The sequence below is a fragment of the Salvelinus sp. IW2-2015 genome, linkage group LG8 (genome assembly GCF_002910315.2).
Source record: "Salvelinus sp. IW2-2015 linkage group LG8, ASM291031v2, whole genome shotgun sequence".
Lineage (NCBI taxonomy): Eukaryota > Metazoa > Chordata > Actinopteri > Salmoniformes > Salmonidae > Salvelinus > Salvelinus sp. IW2-2015.
Genome location: NC_036848.1, coordinates 21,110,621 through 21,132,642, shown reverse-complemented (window position 1 = coordinate 21,132,642; position 22,022 = coordinate 21,110,621). Strand labels below are relative to the sequence as shown.

At 41.6% G+C, this 22,022-nt stretch overlaps 1 protein-coding gene across 1 annotated transcript; it reads left to right on the top strand.

The window, feature by feature from the left end:
- The first annotated feature begins 8,771 nt into the window (after positions 1–8,771).
- On the top strand, positions 8,772–21,987 carry LOC111967585 (peptidyl-prolyl cis-trans isomerase D). Its single transcript, XM_023992717.2, has 10 exons — positions 8,772–8,942; positions 9,395–9,535; positions 10,225–10,331; positions 10,496–10,684; positions 10,860–10,982; positions 12,105–12,211; positions 12,396–12,540; positions 20,372–20,458; positions 21,013–21,055; positions 21,550–21,987. Exons 1-10 carry the CDS (start codon positions 8,858–8,860, stop codon positions 21,636–21,638), a joined length of 1,116 nt encoding a protein of 371 aa, XP_023848485.1. The 5' UTR covers positions 8,772–8,857; the 3' UTR covers positions 21,639–21,987.
- Positions 21,988–22,022: the final 35 nt, after the last annotated feature.

The following is a 22,022-nucleotide window of genomic DNA, read 5'->3' as shown; positions in this document are numbered from 1 at the left end:
TAGACTCAACGAGAGGTCACCGTCCTCATAGCGTCAGAGTAGGTGCTATTAACGAGCCTTGCTGTTCTGGCCTTGATGAACCTCATCCGTTTACTTGGAGGAAAAGGCTTGAAGAAGGGATTGGCTGTTTTGTATTCGAGTGACTCTAGTAGACTGGACCCTGGTTTTCTGGACACACAATGGATCGTTTTGCCTCTACAGTGCAATATTTTTACTGTATAGTGTCCAATGTCTCCATTCGTTTGATGTTATTTGTCATGGCCAAGAAGCATCTTTTTGGCACAGGTCAAGGCTGGCCTTGGACTGATTTAAATGTATAAAAGGCACAACTGGCTCATCATTAAGTTCATCTCGGTCATTATCAGTCCATTTTTTACATTGTGTCTTTAAAGTAACTAATCACCTATAGGCCTACAGTGTATTGCATTGCAGGGAATGGAGTGGGTGCAGTAGAAAGTGTTGCTGGGAATTTAGACCTCAGTCCACCATGGAATAACATTCTACAGACCCTAGTGAGTAATCCAAACCCCAATTTAACTTTGGCACCTATAGTCATTTTCACTCTATAAGCCCATATGTATATGTAATTTATAAGCCTATAGTACATTGGGACCAATAGAGTTGTTGAAGTACAAAGTGTTGTTGGTCATATAGACCAAAAGAGAGAAATGTATTTTTAAACTATACAAGCTTCAGTGGTTACCCGTCATTCAGGGCCTCTCTGCCCCACCTGTTTTGAGCCCTAACTGCTTAGCAAAAAAAAAGTGCCTGTTTTTCGTGTTATTTTGGCATTAATACGTGCCATAGATCAGTTTGCAAACAATGTAAATAAAACAATTGAGTTAATAAAGTTGCATACAAACATGGTCTCCCCTTGGGCGCTGCCATAGAGTTACATTTTAAGTGCCCATCCAAGAAGTCTCAAGGTCATTGGCCACAGATAATGACGTCAAATCAAGTTATATCTACCGTAGCTTTGATTGGACTGATCATGTCAACATACTTTCAAAATCTTAGCTAGCAAGGTAGACAAGCATTCATAATCATGACTCACGTCAGCAATCTAGTGGCAAATCCTTTTCAGTCTTTGTCATATGAAAATAAATGATGGATAAAACGTATCAGTGCTGATCGGCCATAAACATTACACAACAAGTTGGAAATCGCAAATTCAGCAATGAGGGGTTTTGAAGGAATCAGTGGCTAACTGCAAGCATTGCATAGCAATCACTAGCCTGCTATTCAGTGGATTGGGTCTGGGTTTAAGGGTCTCTTTCCCAAGATTAAAATAATAAACATTCATGCTGTCAATCCAGCATGACTCCTGCCGTGTTCAAAACAACTGGAAACCCAGAAATCTCAGACTTCAGTTAGTTCAAGACAGCTGGGAACTCTGAAAAAAATTTGCTCAGACTGGGAAAATACTTTTAACAGTCATCAAACTCAGAATTCCAAGTCGAGAACTAGGGTCTCTTTCTAGAGCTCCGACCTGAAGATCACTGACGTCATGAGTTCCCAGTTGTCTTGAAAGCAACATAAATCCAGAAAATGCAAAGCTTTGATGACAGTTTGATGACAAAATTTGCCCACAAGGACCGCAACGCCACCTTCCTGTTTTTGTGACCACAGCATAACAAGGTGAGTCCAAAAATGTATTTTATGCTGCTGCATAAATTATATAATATGCCAGGGAGATATGTATCCTGTAGCTAAGAAACTAATAAGTGTACAGTGCATTTGGAAAGTATTTAGACCCCTTGACATTTTGTTACGTTACAGCCTTAATCAAAAATGGACAAAACATTTTTTTCCCTCATCAAATCTACACACAATGCCCCATAATGAAAAAGCAAAAACAGTTATTTTATTTTTTGAAATGTCAAAAAAATACAAAACTGAAATATCACATTTACATAAGTATTCAGACCGTTCACTCAGTGCTTTGTTGAAGCACCTTTGGCAGCGATTACAGCCTTGAGTAAAACACTACAAGATCGGGTTCAAGTCTGGTCTCTGGCTGGGCCACTCATGGACATTCAGAGACTTGTCCCGAAGCCTCTCCTGGTAGTCTTGACTGTGTGCTTAGGGTCGTTGTCCTGTTGGAAGGTGAACATTCACCCCAGTCTGAGGTTCTGAGCGCTCTGGAGCAGGTTTTCATCAAGTATCTCTCTGTACTTTGCTCCATTCATCGTTCCCTCGATCCTGACTAGTCTCACCTGCAGCTAAAAAACATCCCCACAGCATGATGCTGCCACCACCATCATACTTCACCGTAGGGATGGTGCCAGGTTTCCTCCAGATGTGACGCTTGGCATTCAGACCAAAGAGTTCAATCTTGGTTTCATCAGACCAGAGAATCTTGGTTCTCATGGTTAGAGAATCCTTTAGGTGCCTTTTGTCAAAATCCAAGTGTGCTGTCATTTGCCTTTTACTGAGGAGTGGCTACCATCTGACCACTCTACCATAAAAGCCTGATTGGTGAAGTGCTGCAGAGATTGTTGTCCTTCTGGAAGTTTCTCCCATCTCCACAGAGGAACTCTGGATCTCTGTCAGTGACCATCGGGTTCTTGTCACCTCCCTGATAAAGGCCCATCTCCCCCGATTGCCGAGTTTGGTCGGGCGGCCAGCTTTAGGAAGGGTCTTGGTGGTTCTAAACTTATTCCATTTAAGCATGATGGAGGTAACTGTGTTCCTGGGGACCTTCAATGCTGCAGAAATGTTTTGGTGCCCTTCCCCAGATAAGATTTTTGCTCTGACATGCACTGTCAACTGTGGGATCTTGTATAGACAGGTGTATGCCTTTCCAAATCGTGTCCAATCAATTTAATGTGCCACAGGTGTACTCCAATCAAGTTGTAGAAACATCTAGGATGATCAATGGAAACAGGATGTACTTGAGCTCAATTGAGTCTCATAGCAAAGGGTCTGAGTACTTATGTAAATAAGGTATTTCTGTTTAGTATTTTTTATAAATTTGCTAAAATTCTAAAAACCTGTTTTCGATTTGTCATTATGGGGTATTGTGTGTAAATTGATGAGGGAAAATCCATTTCAGAATAAGGTAATGTAACAAAATGGGAAAAGTCAAGGAGTCTGAATACCTTCCGAATGCACTGTATGTTGTGTAGTAAGCTGTTAGTAGCCCATGTGCCTCACCCTAATAATTTGGTCCCTTTTCCCCTCATATGACCCCTTTATTTATCCTATGGGTCTGACTTGGTGTACAGGGAAAATACTGTAAGAACAGCCCATGTTCTGAATTCTGTTGCTGTATATTTCAAAAGTGCTGAACAAATAGTCGATTCAGCTTGCTCATTAATATCTTAATCAAAATGACGGATTGCCTCTTCTCTGCTCGTCGTCCCCTTATGCCATAGTTTGTAGATCTCAATTCTCAGTAGAAACCACATTTTTTAAAGCAAGTCTGCCGTATCAGCTGTTTTTTTTAAAGGCAGTAAATTAGGCTGAATGAACTGTTTTGCTGCCAGACAAGATTTCGCTGGTGTAAGCAGTGGTAAGTATTTTATTTATTTTACCTTTGTTTAACTAGGAAAGTCAGTAAAGAACAAATTCTTATTTTCAATGACGGCCTAGGAACAGTGGGTTAACTGCCTTGTTCAGGGGCAGAACAACAGATGTTTACCTTGTCAGCTAGGGGGATTCAATCTTGCAACCTTTCGGTTACTAGTCTAATGCTCTAACCACTAGGCTACCCTGCCGCCCCTATTCACTCCATGGTGCTGAAAAGAAAGCTCTGCTGTTGGGACAGCTATATGTAGGCACCATTTGTAACCGTTATAGTGCAATTAATGTATTGTTTTGTATTGTGTTGTGGCTTTGCCCCACCAAGATGTACATGCTAAAATCATCACTGGCAAGCTTACTGAGACGAGAGCCCGAACATTCATATTCAGCACAGGAGATGCAGAGAAAATTCTACTCCCTTGGGACTTAACCACCACCATAGTCCCAGAGAAGGAAACACTGGAAGAGTATGAAATAAAATAACAAAAAAAGTAAAAGAGTAGTTAGCTTAGAGCTCCACGCCAGAACACTCAGCAAATACTACAACAGTAGAATCCCACGAGGCTTACGTATCCAAAAAGAGCCTTCCATAGGGAGAGGAGAGCCCGAATTCTGCAGACACTGGTGCAAGATGCTTAATTACTGTTCATCGGACCAAATGCTACACATCATTGACCATTCCTCTCGAGAGTGTTCTACTATAAAACAAGCTACAAATGAATGCAAAATTGACATTGAGCAGACATAGAGTACCAGTCAAAAGTTGACACCTACTCATTCAAGGGTTTTTATTTTATTTTGACTATTTTCTACATGGTAGAATAATAGTGACGACATCAACACTAATGAAGATACACATGGAATCATTTAGTAACCAAAAAAACTGTTCAACAAATCAAAACATATTTGAGATTCTTCAAAGTAGCCACCTTTTGCCTTGATGACAGCTTTGCACACTCTTGGCATTAAGGAAAAAAATGCTTTATGACTTAACGAATGATAACTCGATTAATATACAGAGATCAGATAAGGGAGGTGGGATTGTGATTTCTAATACCAACATGTTTATCGGAAAAAATTATAGCAAATGTTACAAGAAATTGATTTTCGATCCTACCTCCAACTATAAAATTGAAGTGAATAAAGTCCTCGATAAAGGACTACAAAATAAATAGTTGACATTACAGGAATTTAAATATCTTTCATGTGTTCTAGCCATACTCCCAACAAGCTTTATCTGCCCTTAACCTTGTTCTGAACCCCCCCCCCCCACCACCCACCACCAGTGTGATTACTACCTCTGAGCATTTAGGTAGTTTGAGGCAGACACCTCATACAATTGGGAGTATGGCTAGAAGGTACACTGTCCTTCTCTCAGCACATATCCAAGCCAGGGCCCGCCCCCAGAATGAATCAGTTGGACGGGCATTTGATTTGATTCTATAGGCGGGCCCGTTTTTTTTATGGGACCTCCTGCCAAGCGCACAAACACATTTTGTTGATGTGTGTTATTAAAGACCCATAGGCAGCTTGTGAGTTTCAAGTTTGGGGAAGCTTACATTTATCCTACATTTTTACCTGTCTGCATGCCAGTTATGATTATTTTTATTTGCACATTTTCGTGGAACAGTTTCATTTCAATAATAACGTTTTCGTTTAAAATAATATATTGTCACTTGGTTAGTCATAAAAATTTGAATTAAAATGATACAAATCTAAAAGTTAAAATTCAACTAATGCAACAGCACCAGCCTTTGCCATATGGACACATTGATACATTTGGATTCATTGGTGGCTAAAGAAATTAGGGAATGGAAATTTAGAAATATAACCTATAACTTCAATCATCAACTTAGTAAAATGCATAGACTTAATGCTGACAAATAAAAAGAGTAAAAAATATACTGATAAAAATGCAGGTTCTTTCAATCGCATTGATCTCTCTACTCCGCCTGTCTGCCTCCCTTTCCATCTGTCTTGAGCTATCTCTAGTGAAGTGCAACATTGTATTACATTTTTTACATTTAGCAAATGCTCTTATCAGGATAGAGAAACCATTGCTCACATGGAGAGCTTGAAACAAAAGACAATGAAAAAATTGACATCAACGCCTGAATGAAGGTTATAAAAATAAATCAAAACTTCTTTCTCACAAGTTTAGCAGGTTGTGAACTCTGCAAACAACATTTCCACTCCAAGAACGAGAACGGTAAATGACTGTAATACATGCATTAATGGAAATTAATTTAACCAAATGATGGGGATTAACGGTACATTTACTACGCCTACTCGTTACATTTGTAATGGGGAACAGATAAAAATAAACAATCAAAGGGCAAACAATTCACACAATGAAACAATGAATGTGCAATAATTGGCAGGAGACAGTGGAGCACATTCTGGAGAGCTGAGTGCATGCATTCTGGAGAGAGATGCCTATATCTTTGCCACACACCCCTCCCCTCCTTGTTTTACCACTTTAAATTATACTCAAGACAGATAATCTTCACACATTTTAGATGCTTTTCACTGACAGTCGCAACTCAATAATCCGCTAGGCCTATTGCCACGAGTGCTCCCCAAATTGCTGGCTTCCCAAATAGGCATAGGCCTATACACTTGTGATTTGAAAAAAAAAGAAGAAGCTAATGATCCTCTGTGGCTAAATCAAGCTCTCTGGTAAAGTATTTTGAATGATTTAGACACGAGTAACTATATCATTTTGGCAAAACATCAATTTACTTTAGGTGAAGCCAACTTCCGAACAGGGCACTGTGCACTCACCAACTGTACTTTCTAAATAGCAAGTGGCTGAAACCAGAGATCTGACAGCCTACAGAGAGGAGGTAAGGGCCCTGGGTGTGGTGCCAGGAAAATAACCTCTCACTCAATGTCGACAAAACAAAGGAGCTGATAGTGGACTTCAGTAACCAGCAGAGGGAGCATGCTCCTATCCACATCGACGGGACCACAGTGGAACAGGTGGAAAGCTTTAAGTTCATTGGCGTACACATCACTGACAATCTGAAATGGTCCACTCACACAGACAGTGTGGTGAAGACAGCGCAACAGCACCTCTTCAACCTTAGGAGGCTGAAAAAAATTGCCTTTGTGAGGCTTTTAGGTGCCAAGCCAAATTCTTTCAGCCTCCTGAGGTTGAAGAGGCGCTGTTGCGCCGTCTTCACCACTCTGTCTGTGTGGGTGGACCATTTCAGTTTGTCCGTGATGTGTACGCGAGGAACTTAAAACTTTCCACCTTCTCCACTGCTGTCCCATTGATGTGGATAGGGGGGTGCTCCATCTGCTGGTTCCTGAAGTCCACGATCATCTCCTTTGTTTTGTTGACGTTGAGTGAGAGGTTGTTTTCCTGACACCACACTCCGAGGGCCCACAACTACTCCCTGTAGGCTGTCTCATCGTTGTTGGTGATCAAGCCCACTACTGTTGTCGTGTGCAAACTTGTTGATCGAGTTGGAGGGGTGCATTGCCACGCAGTCATGGGTGAACAGGGAGTACAGGAGGGGGCTGAGCACGCACCCTTGTGGGGCCACAGTGTTGAGGATCAGCGAAGTGGAGATGTTTCCTACCTTCACCACCTGGGCGCGGCCCGTCAGGAAGTCCAGGACCCAATTGCACAGGGTGGGGTTGAGATCCAGGGCCTCAAGCTTAATGATGAACTTGGAAGGTACTATGGTGTTGAATGCTGAGCTGTAGTCAATGAACAGCATTCTTACATAGGTATTCCTCTTGTCCAGATGGGATAGGGCAGTGTGCAGTGCGATGGCAATTGCATTGTCTGTGGATCTATTGGGGCGGTATGCAAATTGCTGTTGGTCTAGTGTGACAGGTAAGGTGGAGGTGATATGATCCTTGACTAGTCTCTCAAAGCACTTCATGATGACAGAAGTGAGTGCTACGGGGCGATAGTAATTTAGTTCAGTTACCGTTGCCTTCTTGGGTACAGGAACAATGGTGGCTATCTTGAAGCATGTGGGGACAGCAGACTGGGATAGGGAGAGGTTGAATATGTCCGTAAACACACCAGCCAGCTGGTCTGCACATGCTCTGAGGACGCGGCTAGAGATGCCGTCTGGGCCGGCAGCCTTGCGTGGGTTAAAATGTTAAAATGTCTTACTCACGTCGGCCACGGAAAAGGAGAGCCAACAGTTGGTAGCGGGCCGCGTTGGTGGCACTGTATTATCCTCAAAGCGAGCAAAAAAGGTGTTTCGTTTGTCTGGAAGAAAGACATTGGTGTCCATGATGTGGCTGGTTTTCTTTTTGTAGTCCGTGTTCGGACTCCCCCCTATCTGAGATACCCGCTGCAACCCTCATCCTCCACATTCAACAACTGTTCTGCCAGTCACATTCTGTTAAAAGTCCACAAAGCACACACATCCATGGTTTGCTCCCCTTTTCAGTTTGCTGCAAATAGCGACTGGAACAAGCTGCAATAAATACTCAAACTGGACAGTTTTATCTCCATCTCTACATTCAACGACTCAAACATGGACATTGTTACTGACACTTACTTATTGTTGTCTCTTCTTTTTTGCCCTTTGTGCTGTTGTCTGTGCCTAACAATGTTTGTACCATGTTAGTGGCGCAGCGGTCTAAGGCACTGCATCTCAGTGCAAGAGGGATCACTGCAGTCCCTGGTTTGAATCCAGGCTGCATCACATCCGGCCGTGATTGAGAGTCCCATAGGGTGGCGCACAATAGGCTCAGCATTGGCCGGGGTAGGCCACCATTGTAAATAAGAATTTGTTCTTAACTGACTTGCTGAGTTAAATAAAAGTTAAATACATTTTTAAAAGTAGTGAGTAATCCCAACCCCACTTTTACTTCGGCACCTAGAATCGTTTTCTCTTTAAGCCAATATGTAATTTATAGGCCTATAGTTTATTTCATTAATGGAGTAGAAAGTCTTGCTGGCCATAAAGACCTCAGGCCCGCAAGAAGGAACACCATACAGATCCTAGTGAGGAATCCTAACCCCACTTTTACTTCAGCACCTAGAATAGCTTTCTCTCTATAAGAGTACTGCGTTGGGGGCATTTATTTGACCTTGGAACATGTTTTAAAACCCACATTTAATGCAAATGTCACTTAAATATGAACAAATATTCATCATTATTAATGTGTAGACAACGTTTCATATCATGAATAAATACAGGTTAATGACACTTTTGTACTTTTACGTGGGGGGATTTTATTTGTAATTTTTTTCGAAATTCCGTGACCCGGAAGTTCTTTTTTGAGTGTTGCTGACGAAACGCTGACAACCAGGAATTGTGGAAGTAACTTTAGCTAGCTGGCGTTTAGAGTTTTAGAAATGTCTAACGCAACACCCGTGACCAAGCCTTCAAACAAAGAAAACCCCCTTGTCTTCTTTGATGTAGACATTGGTGGTGAAAGAGGTTAGGATATTTTCAATAAAGCGCTTTTAGTCATTCAACTGGACACGCTAGGCTAATGGCTAGCTAGCAGCACCGGGTGGTTTCCAGAAAAAGCACATTCATGCTAGCTAGCATGGTCTTAAATGAACGTTACAGCGACCAATGTATATTAAAGTACACATTTGTAATTCGTATGCTATTTTGAACCATTTAGGTCCTTGTATTGTTAGCCAGTTTTATTGTCTAAATATAACCAGTTTGTCTAATTTGTTAATATCCATTCGCCTGATACATTAACGTTACATTCGAAGCAACAAGCACGTGCTGTCATTTTTTTCGTAAATAGTCAACACCCCAGTGTCTACCAGATTAACTAGTTCAGGACTAAAGGGCTTGTTTTGAGTTACATCTGCTTTGAAATTGCATTTTTAAAGACCAACTATCCACATAATGTCATGCTATGTTGTCACCAGTTGGCCGAATCGTGTTCGAACTGTTTGCCGATGTTGTCCCCAAAACTGCTGAAAACTTTCGAGCACTCTGTACTGGTGAGAAGGGAACTGGCAAAACCACAGGAAAACCACTCCATTTCAAAGGATGTCCTTTCCACAGGAGTAAGTATTGTAGATTTCCACTGTTTGTTAGTCAGCAGATCGTACCTACTTGCTTACAGCTGGACTAGGCTCTAGTTAAGCAATAAGGCCTGAGGAAGTGTGGTATATGGATAATATACCAATGCTTTAAGGGCTGTTCTTAGCACGACGCAACTCGGAGTGCCTGGACACAGTCCTTAGACGTGGTATATTGGCCATTTATTACAACCACCAAATGAGCCGTATTGCTATTATAAACTGGTTACCAATGCAATTAGAGCAGTAAAACTAAAAATGGTGTCATACCTGTGGTATATGGTCTGATATACCATGTCATTCAGCCAATCAGAATTCAGGGCTCAACCATCCAGTTTATAATGATCAATATGGGCTATTTATCAATGTCTTGTCAACAGGAGGAAGCAGCAACGGCATAATTTTAAAATTACGTTTGTGGACTATAAATATAATTTTAAACATGAATTTCCAGTGGTATTGTACTTAATCAGGTAAAAACTGCTGAATGAGTCCAAAAATGTATTGTGATTTATTTTGATGATATACTAGAAATCACCAAAACTGTTTTGCCCTGCCAACACAAAGCTATATATAGATCACATCGATATTGCAGTAGTACATCCATTTTATGGTAACAAACTGCAGTAAGATCAATAATGACCACAAACATGTACGCTGTCAATCAATTTAAGTCATCAAGCAGTTCATGATCCAGGGAGGAGATTTCTCCAACCAGAACGGCACTGGAGGGGAGAGCATCTATGGGGAGAAGTTTGAAGATGAGAACTTCCATTACAAGGTAAGGATTTTCATAATGGCTTGGAATAACATAGGAGATTTTCTTGACCAGTATAAAGTCTGGGCTTTAGTCATAAGGATAACTCATGGCCCTCAGCATAACAAATTATTTCTGTTTTCTTGGTCATCATTGAATTAACATGTGGGTGTCTGTGTCCTCTCCAGCACGACAAAGAGGGCTTGCTGAGTATGGCCAATTCTGGACCCGCCACCAATGGCTCCCAGTTCTTCATCACCACTGTGCCCACTGCTCATCTAGATGGCAAACATGTTGTCTTTGGACAAGTCTTGAAGGGGCTGGGGCTGGTGAAAACACTGGAGGCCATAGAGACTAACGAGGACACACCTCTCAAGGTCAATCAATGAGAATAACTACCACTCTATTGCCACATTCAATAACATTAAGGCAGCAGCAAGCTGTATGTTTTGCCTTGCAGCAGGTAGATTACCTAGTATTTTTCTGTAGTGTGTGACACTTGTGAAATGTTCATCGTGTATTTACAGTTCTGCTCTGATTCTTTCCCCATAGCCATGTGTAATTGCTGAGTGTGGTGAGCATAAACATGGAGACGACTGGGGAGGAGCCCCGAACGACGGCTCAGGGGACACCCATCCAGACTACCCAGAGGACGCCGACTTTGATTTAAAAGATGTTAGTAAGGCCTACCTCATTTTCTCTCTAAACGCTTCTCTGAAGATACTCATGCTGACTTTATATTTTTTATTTTGGTTATTGTCAGTCTCAAAGGTGATCTTATGAAAAAATATATAGCTCCATTATCTTTTCTACGTACTTTATATCTGCTTTTAGTTTACACTGAAAACATTTTACAATCACGGAAATTATAACGCCTCTCCATATCTTTTGGAGTGGCGGGCCGCCTCTGCTAAATTTATATAGGGGAAACACTGATTGCACCTATATTACTGTACCTCAATTCCACCTTGCAAAGTTTGCATTTCCTTCTCATGTAACTTCTCAAAGTATTGCCATACAGGACTTTGCTGCTGTCGCTTGCCTTTCTCTGCCTTTTTCCCAACTGTTAATGACAATAATGTAGTGGTGGGGAGTCCACTCTAAAATAATTATTTCCTCGACTCCTTGCACGTCGACTCCCATTTCTGAGTGTCAAGATTAGATTCCGCTAGGAATCGACTACAAAGATTCTGTATTTTTGGAACGGAGGAGACAGATTAGTTGCCGAGAACACAAACACTTGCATCTTTCATAGTGAGCTAGCGAGGGACGGAGAGAGAGGGGAGGGGCACAGTATAGGCAGGTCGGCCACCAGCCAGACATTCATTCATTAGCAAAGAGCAGGCGAGCCAGTGCGAGAGAGGAGGGGGCAGGCTGAAAGAACCGTACACATGTCTTGGTAATCTGTATCTCGAAATGTCTTGTCTTGCATGTCTCGCACATTCACAAACATTTGCCAAAAGTTAGCCTCTTCCTCTCTTGACCTATTTAATTTACACAACTTTCTCCAGGCCTTTATAGCCTATTGTCTAGTTAGGCTATGACTAGGAAAATAATATGCTTTGTGATAACTGCACAGTGATGTTCATTTTATAATTAATTTATTTTTTGGTTAGAGGTGTTAACGTTAAGGATCCCGATTTCGTTTAAATGTTCACACCCCTATTATGTGGATTGATTTATTTAGTCAAAATGAAGTGGGACATGAACTATGAATTGCTGTGATTGTGAAATGCTGATGCAGCACTGATTGTGAAAATAGCATAAAAGTCTCATACTTGTTGTCTTTTTGGTTAGGTTGACAAAGTCCTATCTGTTGCTGAGGATATTAAGAATATTGGGAACAACTTTTTCAAGAACCAAGACTGGCAGTCTGCAGTCAAGAAGTACTCCAAAGCTCTCAGGTGAAATGTTGTCCAGGGTTCACTCCACTCCCACTGTGATTTACAGTGTGTGTGTGTACGAGGCTTGTGTCACCGCATGACATGCATTTGAATGCACAATGACCATAGGAGTTGGCCAAATGGCACAAACCGATCTGGGACCAGCCTAGCAAAGGACTAAATGGTGAAACTTGTCACTTGCCAGGTATCTGGCGGTTGCCGGTGATGAGCAGGAGATTGAGAAAGCCCAGGCGAAGCTGGAGCCCACGGCGGTGAGCTGCATTCTCAACACCGCTGCCTGTAAACTGAAGATGCAGCTCTGGCAGGAAGCCATGGACAGCTGTGACGAGGTAATTATTTTAGGCCAATATGGGGGCATTGAACAGTCAGTCCTGTGCAGACAAAAATAGCTTATAAAGCCAACAACTAAAAACAGTACAGCCTGCAGGTAAAAAAATATCCTAATAAAAAATCCTATAAATCACATTGGCTATGCATGGCCTGTCTGCAACGAACTTGAAACATTGTATCAACTATGAACTTGGGTCCGTCTGAAGATCCATGCAACATTGTATAACATATTCTGGGCACTCAGAGTTTCCTGCGCCATTGACCTTAGGACAGACACGGCTGTAGGCTATTTGCGCAAGGGATAAGAAGTAATCAGGTAGGCCTATGTTATGTTTCCACTGGATCAGAGCATGACATTTCAGGCTGAGTGGTTATTGAAAGGGAGAGGGCTGGAAAGATTTTTCAAAAACATTGTGAAATTGTCAATGTCTGTAAAAACAGACTTTGTTTGCTTGCTGTTTGAGGTGAAGAATACATTACTTTGAGAAGCTCCACAGCTCAATAGTGGTGGTGCATTAAGCCGATCAGAAATACTATCAGATCTCCAAATGGGTACATTCATAAGCCAACATTTGCACGCATCCAGATAGCCTATAGGGCTACTTCTATGCGTAATCAGGTGGCGTCATTACTCAACATTGACAGGAGTGCTCCAAACAAAAGACAATGACTAAATTGACACAACTCAAATGGAATGAAATAAACAAAAACATGTTTCTCACAAGTGCAGCATTGGTTGTGTGCTCTGCAAACAACGTGTCCGCTCCTACAATGAGAACGGTTAAAGACTGGAATAATATATTGAATGCCTTAACAGACATTACCGTAACCAACCAAACATTTGTAGATTAGAAATTAATGGTAAATGTACTACCGGTGATATATGTAATGGGAACTTGAGACACTAACAATCAAACGCAAACAATTCACACAATGACGTTATGAAACAATGAATGTGCACAAATTGGTGGGAGAGAGCGCATTATGAAGAGAGACGTGCATTGTGCAGCCACACTCTTCTTGGACTGTGCCATCCCCTAGGCCTCCGCAATAGATTAGTTCACTTCGATTGGCACGATTAAGACAGGTGTCTCGTGTGCCCCACATTTTTTAAATATATATATATATATTTGCTACTGCTCGACAAAAAAAAATCTTGGTCGACCAACAGCGTATCGACCAAGCAATTGACCAGTCGAATAATTGGTGTCAGACCTATTCAGTCAGCGGAGAGGTGGTAGGGTTATGGGATTATTATTATTCTTTTTAATAAAGTGGATTATAAATTATGCAAACAATTTAAAATTGATTTTTTTTTTAGGCCAGCTGAAATCCTAGATATGCCAGCCCCATCACACTTCCACCACTAGACTACGGTACAACTGCAAAGATTCAAAGGCCATTCGTGGTCAGTACTATAAAAGTCTTTATGGAACTCATTGTGAATGCAACTGAGGATATGTTTTTGTAGAGTACCGTAATATTTCTAGTTAAATCTAAAGATAAACATTCTTATTCAGTATTTATGGCGCCGGGGGGGGGGGTGGCTGCCGTTTTACTCGCTCCTAACCAATTGTGACCCGTTTCAGGAAACTAGGCGTATGTCGCAAGTCACAACTTCACAGGAGAGCCATACTAACGTTATTTAAATTTTTATCAAAATGCATTTTTTGCCAGAAATGCCTTCTGCAACATGAACTTTCATGTGCTTTAATAATATACTTGTATGCCATCTGTAAATACGAATACAATTGTTAAATTACGAGCCTTGTTGGTTAAACCACAGAAAAAGTAACAACCTTCCCACTAGCCATGATTGGCTGAGATGAGTGGGCTGGACATGCCGAGAGAGGAGTTTGGATTGGTCTGCCATATAGCAGGCTTCTGTCTATTTGAGCTGGTCAGTCTGTGTTGGTAATCCTGTCGAACGTGGCTTTAAAAAAAAAAGTGCAGTGGAGCTGTTTAAGTGTTGCTCTCCACTTTCTGGAGGATCAAGTTTTGAAATCAGTGGAATTAGAGTATGATAGCTAAAGAGATGGAGAAAACAACTCCGGATTACATCTTCAAAGTAAGGGAAAGTGGCATGGCATCCGTGACAAGGAGACGCATCCATCATGCGCTAGCTAGCTACATTTTCAGATATTATACGTGTCTAATTTTGACAAAGTGCTTTCATTTCAAGTTAGTGTACTGTTAGCTAGCTAGCTAACATTAGCTGGCTGGCTCCCTAGCTAACGTTACGTTTATGACATTACTATTTGTATCCCAGAACTGTTTGCTTTGCTAGTTAGAGCCTAATGTTAGCTAGCTAACATTGAACCTGGTTGGTTAGCTCCCAGCAGATTCATGCAGGGTAGTAACAACATGATTTGGCACTATTTCATTGTTGTTTAACTAGCTAACGTTAGCTGGTTGGCTCATTAGCTAACGTGACGTGTGTGTGATCTTACGTTGTTTACCTAGCTAGGTTCATTGTTTACCTAGCTAGCTACATGTCTGAAGCTAAAGTGTACAACACCCGTTGAATATGGCTGGTGTCAGTAAACGTTGGCAAAAAAGCGTAATGAAATTGTTGCCAGCAGAGCTGGTTAGGCTGTTTTCATGTTATCCAGAGGTAAACAAATCCTTGGCCAGAACCAAGTGTGTGCTCTGAACGCCCCGAGAGCGAAACGAGATGGGTGGGGCTAAAGCTTAACTTCTCACGAGTCACCAACCCTGATCCGGTAGCACCCCCCCCCCCACCCCCCACTGATTAGCATAGTTAGCATAGCGTCACAAGTAACTTGTAGCATCTAAATATCATTAAATCACAAGTCCAAGACACCAGATGAAAGATACAGGTCTTGTGAATAAAGCCACCATTTCAGATTTTTAAAATGTTTAACAGGGAAGACACAATATGTAAATCTATTAGCTAACCACGTTAGCAAAGGAGAGGATTTTTTCACTCCCAACAGTTTTTCCCTGCGTCAGTAGCTATCACTAATTCGACTAAATAAAAATATATATAGCCACTAACCAAGAAACAAATTCATAAGATGACAGTCTGATAACATATTTATGGTATTGCATAGTTTTTTTTTGAAAATGTGCATTTTTCAGGTATAAATCACAGTTCTACATTGCAGCTGCATTCTGAAAAGGTGCCGACCCAGCCAGAATAATTACAGAGACCAACGTCATATAACTAATTACTCATTTTAAAACATTTCAGAAAAATACACAGCGTACAGATATTGAAAGCCCAACATCTGGTGAATCCAAACAATATTTCAGATTTATAAAATGTTTTATAACGAAAACAAAATGTAGCGCTAAATTAGCATAGCCTGTCTCTTATACACATCTAGATGTGTATAAGAGACAGGGTACCGGTCGAGTGGCACGTATTTCTCAAACGATACTAAAATCTAACAACTGAACACCGCAAAACTCCCTAAAAAAATCAAATAATCTGATTAAACTATATTGAAAAAACATACATTACGATGATCTGGTCACATGTATCAAACAAACTTCGACACGGAGATAATAATGGCCGCACAACAGAAGACAAACGTAGCTCCAATTTCCATGCAACAAAGAACCGGAAGTTGTCGGTCATGCCAAAGATTTTGCTCTCATTTCACGTCAGTCCCAGATAGACAAGAAATTTTTCCTCTGACGTCCTCTAGACACCCAGAGGAAGGCCAGTGAGTTGTGTTTCGGGTCATAGGAGGCACGACCATATATAGGCAGAGCTTTGAAGCCAGCATAAACATCTTGATTTTATGTTCTTGGTCATGGAAAGTGCTGTTGAATGACTTCTGTATCACTCAGAGACAAAATTGAAACGGATTTAGAAACTAGGGATTGTTTTCTTTCCAATGGTATGATTCATATGCATATAGTAAGAGCAATAATTGAATAAGAGGCAGTTTAATCTGTAGAGCAAATTATGCTAATGCGAAAATAGCACCCCCTGTATTCTCAAGAGGTTAAGAGGGTGTGAACGATGCTGAATGGGTGTAGACAAAGGGCTCTCCAGTAGTAGTAGTACCAAAACATTCAAAGGACATTTTCTCAAAAGTGAGATTACAAGTTTATCAACTTTCAAAGCTGAATTACTTGACCATTATTCCTCAAAAATGCAGTGTATGATATGCCATTTTGTAGCTCTGAGTCTATACTTTTATCAACCAGAGGGGGAAAAACTTTAGACCACCTTTACTCCACACACAGAGATGCGTACAAAGCTCTCCCTCCATTTGGAAAATCTGACCATAATGCTATCCTCCTGATTCCCGCTTACAAGCAAAAACTAAAGCAGGTAGTACCAGTGACTCACTCAGTATGGAAGTGGTCAGATGACGCGGACGCTACGCTACAGGACTGTTTTGCTAGCACAGACTGGAATATGTTCCGCGATTCATCCAATTGCATTGAGTATACCACCTGAGTCACCGGCTTCATCAATAAGTGCATCAACGACGTTGTCGTCCCCACAGTGACCGTACGTACATATCCCAACCAGAAGCCATGGATTACAAGTAACATCCGCACTGAACTAAAGGCTAGAGCTGCTGCTTTCAAGGAGCGGGACAATAATCTGGACGCTTATAAGAAATCCCACTATGCCGTCAGACGAACCATCAAACAGGCAAAGCATCAATATAGGACTAAGATTGAATCGTACTGCACTGGCTCTAACAGATGTGGTAGGGCTTGCAAATTATTACAGACCTCAAACAACCTACTGGCAAGTGTCTTCACTGACATTTTCAACCTCTCCCTGACCGTCTGTAATACCTTCAGTTGAAGTCGGAAGTTTATATACACCTTAGCCAAATACAATTCCTGACGTTTAATCCTAGTAAAAATGCCCTGTATTAGATCAGTTTGGATCAGCACTTTATTTTTAGAATGTGAAATGTCAGAATAATAGAGAGAATTATTTATTTCAGCTTTTATTACTTTCATCACATTCCCAGTGGGTCAGAAGTTTTAGTATTTCGTTTTTGGTAAATTAGGTAGCATTGCCTATAAATTGTTAAACTTGGGTCAAACGTTTCGGGTAGCCTTCCACAAGCTTCCCACAATAATTTGGGTGAATTTTGGCCCATTCCTCCTGACAGAGCTGGTGTAACTGAATCAGGTTTGAAGGCCTCCTTGCTCGCACACACTTTTTCAGTTCTGCCATCGAATTTTCTATTGGATTGAGGTCAGGGCTTTGTGATGGCCACTCCAATACGTTGACTTTGTTGTCCTTAAGCCATTTTGCCAGAACTTTGGAAGTATGCTTGGGGTCATTGTCCATTTGGAAGACCCATTTGCGACCAAGCTTTAACTTCCTGACTGATGTGCTGAGATGTTGCTTCAATATATCCACATAGTTTTCCTCCCTTATGATGCCATCTATTTTGTGAAGTGCACCAGTCCCTCCTGCAGCAAAGCACCCCCACAACATGACGCTGCCACCCCCGTGCTTCACGGTTGGGATGGTGTTCTTCGGCTTGCAAGCCTCCCCCTTTTTCCTCCAAACATAATGATGGTCATTATGGCCAAACCAGTTCTATTTTTGTTTCATCAGACCAGAGGACATTTTTCCAAAAAGTACAATCTTTGTCCCCGCGTGCAGTTGCAAACCGTAGTCTGGCTTTTTTATGGCTGTTCTGGAGCAGTGGCTTCTTCCTTGCTGAGCAGCCTTTCAGGTTATGTCGATATAGGACTCGTTTTACTGTGGATATAGATACTTTTGTACCCGTTTCCTCCAGCATCTTCACAAGGTCCTTTGCTGTTATTCTGGGATTTATTTGCACTTTTCGCACCAAAGTACGTTCATCGCTAGGAGACAGAACGCGTCTCCTTCCTGAGCAGTATGTCGGCTGTGTGGTCCCATGGTGTTTATACTTGCGTACTATTGTTTGTACAGATGAACGTGGTACCTTCAGGCGTTTGGAACGGGATTGCTCCCAAGGATGAACCAGACTTGTGGAGGTCTACAATTCTTTTCTGAGGTCTTGGCTGATTTCTTTTGATTTTCCCATGTCAAGCAAAGAGGCACTGAGTTTGAAGGTAGGCCTTGAAATACATCCACAGATACACCTCCAATTGACTCAAATGATGTCAATTAGCCTATCAGAAGCTTCTAAAGCCATGATATCATTTTCTGGAATTTTCCAAGCTGTTTATAGACACAGTCAACTTAGTGTATGTAAACTTCTGACCCACTGGAATTGTGATACAGTGAATTACAAGTGAAATAATCTGTCTGTAAACAATTGTTGGAAAAATTACTTGTGTCATGCACGAAGTAGATGTCCTAACTGACTTGCAAAAACTAGTTTGTTAACAAGAAATTTGTGGAGTTGTTAAAAAACAAGTTTTAATGACTCCAACATAAGTGTATGTAAACTTCCGACTTCAACTGTACATGTTTCAAGCAGACCACCATTGCCCCTGTTTCCAAGAAAGCGAAAGTAACCTGCCTCAATGACTACCGCCCCCCATGGCTCACATCAACACCATCATCCCGGAAACCAACAGATGACGCAATCGCACTCCACACTGCCCTTTCCCACTTGGATAAAAGGAACACCTATGTGAAAATGCTGTTCATTGATTACAGCTCAGCGTTCAACACCATAGTGCCCACAAAGCTCATCACCCTGGTATTAAACACCTCCCTCTGCAACTGGATCCTGGACTTCCTGACGGGCCGTCCCCAGGTGGTAAGGGTGGGAAACAACACATCTGCCACGCTGATATTCAACACGGGGGACCCTCAGGGGTGCATGCTTAGTTTCCTCCTGTACTCCCTATTCGTCCATAACTTTGTGGCCAAGCACGACTCCAACACCATTAACTTTGCTGACGACACAACGGTGGTAGGCCTGATCACCGACAATGAGACAGTCTCTATAGGGAGGTGGTCAGAGGCCTGGCAGTGTGATGCCAGGACAACATCCTCTCCCTAAACATGAGCAAGACAAAGGATATGATTGTGGACTACAGGAAAACGTGGGCCGAACAGGCCCTCATTCACATCGACGAGGCTGTAGTGGAGCAGGTTGAGCGTTTCAAGTTCCTTGGTGTCCACATCCCCAACAAGCTATCATGTCCAAACACACCAAGAAAGTCGTGAAGAGAGCATGACGATGCCTTTTCCCCCCCAGGAGTCTGAAATGAGTCGGCATGGGTCCCCAGATCCTCAAAAAGTTCTACAGCTGCACCATCGAGAGCATCCTGACCGGTTGCGTCACCTTCTCGTATGGCAACTGCTACAGAGGGTAGTACGTACATCACTGGGGCCAAGCTTCCTGCCATCCAGGACCTATATACTTGGCAGGTTCAGAGGAAGGTCCAAAAAATTGTCAGACTCCAGCCACCCTAGTCATAGACTGTTCTCTCTGCTACCGCACGGCAAGCGGTACCGAAGTGCATGTTCAAAAGGCTCCTTAACAGCTTCTACTCCCAAGCCATAAGACTGCTGAACAATTAATCAAATGGCCAGTCGGACTATTTGCACTGCTGCTACTCGCTGTTTATTATCTATGCATGTTCACTTTACCCCTACCTACATGTACAAATTACACCGACTAACCTGTATCCCTGCACATTGACCTTTTACCTGTACCACCTGTATATAGCCTCAATGTTTTTTTTTTTTTTACTCTATTTTCTGAAAACTGCATTGTTGGGCAAGGGCTTGTAAGTAAGCATTTCACGGTAAGGTCTACACCTGTTGTATTCGGCGCATGTGACAAATACAATTTGATTAGGAAGGGAAAGAAACATTGAGAAGTGCAGTCACTATTTAGTCTGATTTATGTATGTTTGCTTGTTTTTTAGGCACTGGAGTTGAACCAGAAAAACACTAAAGCTCTGTTCAGGAGGGCCCAGGCCTGGCAGGGACTGAAGGACTACAATAAAGCCATGGTAAAGAAAAAAAGTTGATATACACTCTTATCATACCAACCATATGACTTCAGAATGTGTAGCCTTTGTCTCAGCCTAACAAAAATGGGCTCTCTTTCTGGACTGGAACCCATGCGACAAGGATGTTTTTCACCACCGATTTATAATTCATATGGGTTTATTTGCACTAAAACATTGCTTCCAAAGAGTTGGGGCGAATCGATTCTTAATGCTAGAATCCTTAATTGAAACAATAACGGTCACCCGGCCTGTGTATTGGTATAAAACTGAGGAATGGGCCTGGAGAAATGTAACCACTCAAAGACAGAGCTATGGATTTAAGGACTGACCATCCATGATATTTACATTTAAACCATGTTCTGATGCTATACAGTGGCGTAAAACAAGCATGTATTTTGGGTTCTGATGGGGTACGACTGTTGAACTAAGCTCATGAGGCATTTATAAATGAAATGGGTATAGCAACTGAGGATTCCAGCTTTAAATCCAGAATTGGTCAATATCTGGATCATTGGAGTTTGTCAACTCACAAAAATATTTCTCACCTTTTGCAGAGTGATCTGAAGAAAGCTCAAGAAATAGCACCAGAGGACAAAGGTTGGTACTGATTCTTTATGGTAACAATCAATCCAGGGGATCATTTGTGTCCTTATGGCAGCATTTACCCGTGTGGCTCAGTTGGTAGAGCATGGCGCTTGCAACGCCAGGGTTGTGGGTTCATTCCCCACGGGGGGACCAGGATGAATATGTATGAACTTTCCAATTTGTAAGTCGCTCTGGATAAGAGCGTCTGCTAAATGACTTAAATGTAAATTTACACAGGCAGCCCAAGTATAATCTATTACCCAATTAGTGGAAAAAAATATTAAGAATTGGGCTGCCTGTGTAAATGCAGCCATGTGTTATTTTGAATAGTCTAACGGCTAACTAGAACTTACAATAAATGGTCAATAGTGAGAGCAGTATGATGCTCAAAGTAACTTATTTACAAAAAAAACCTTCATGACATATGCAACATAGATTTGCCATTTCGTCGTGATAGGTTGTTTTCCTTGCCTGACAAGTGAATTTACTTGTTCATCCTTTGACAGCGATCGGAAACGAGATGAAGAGAATCCAGTTGAAAGTGAAGGAGGAAAAGGAGAAAGAGAAGCAAATCTATGCAAAAATGTTTGCATGAAGATCGGCCAACTCTTCAAGTCCACTCGCCAATAATGAGTTATTTCTGTAAGGCAGCTAGCTACAATACAGGTCCCAATTGAAAACCACCACTCTATAATATTGGCTGTTGAAAGTTCTTTTTGTGTGGCACACAAGGGTAGCCGAAAATTAATTATGGAAGAAGCTTAACCCTGTCAGCATTTTACTGTATTCGTTTATTTGGAGCGTTGTCAATGATACTCATGTTTACGAAGAACTACTGTAATATTCCTTTGTCTGAATGTTTAAGATTGGTTAGTTAAGACTCATTCTGGAATTTGCCTACTCCACCTGTGTGCGATGCAATTAAATTCTACCTGAACGTTCAATGAGAGCTGTGATTTGTGGATTAAGCTGACACCGA

Bases quoted from the DNA above. Each gene is read 5' to 3' on its own strand.
- LOC111967585 (XM_023992717.2), top strand. From the start codon at position 8,858: ATGTCTAACGCAACACCCGTGACCAAGCCTTCAAACAAAGAAAACCCC. The intron at 8,943-9,394 runs GTTAGGATATTT...TGTTGTCACCAG, and splicing joins AGACATTGGTGGTGAAAGAG to TTGGCCGAATCGTGTTCGAA. The intron at 9,536-10,224 runs GTAAGTATTGTA...AATCAATTTAAG, and splicing joins AGGATGTCCTTTCCACAGGA to TCATCAAGCAGTTCATGATC.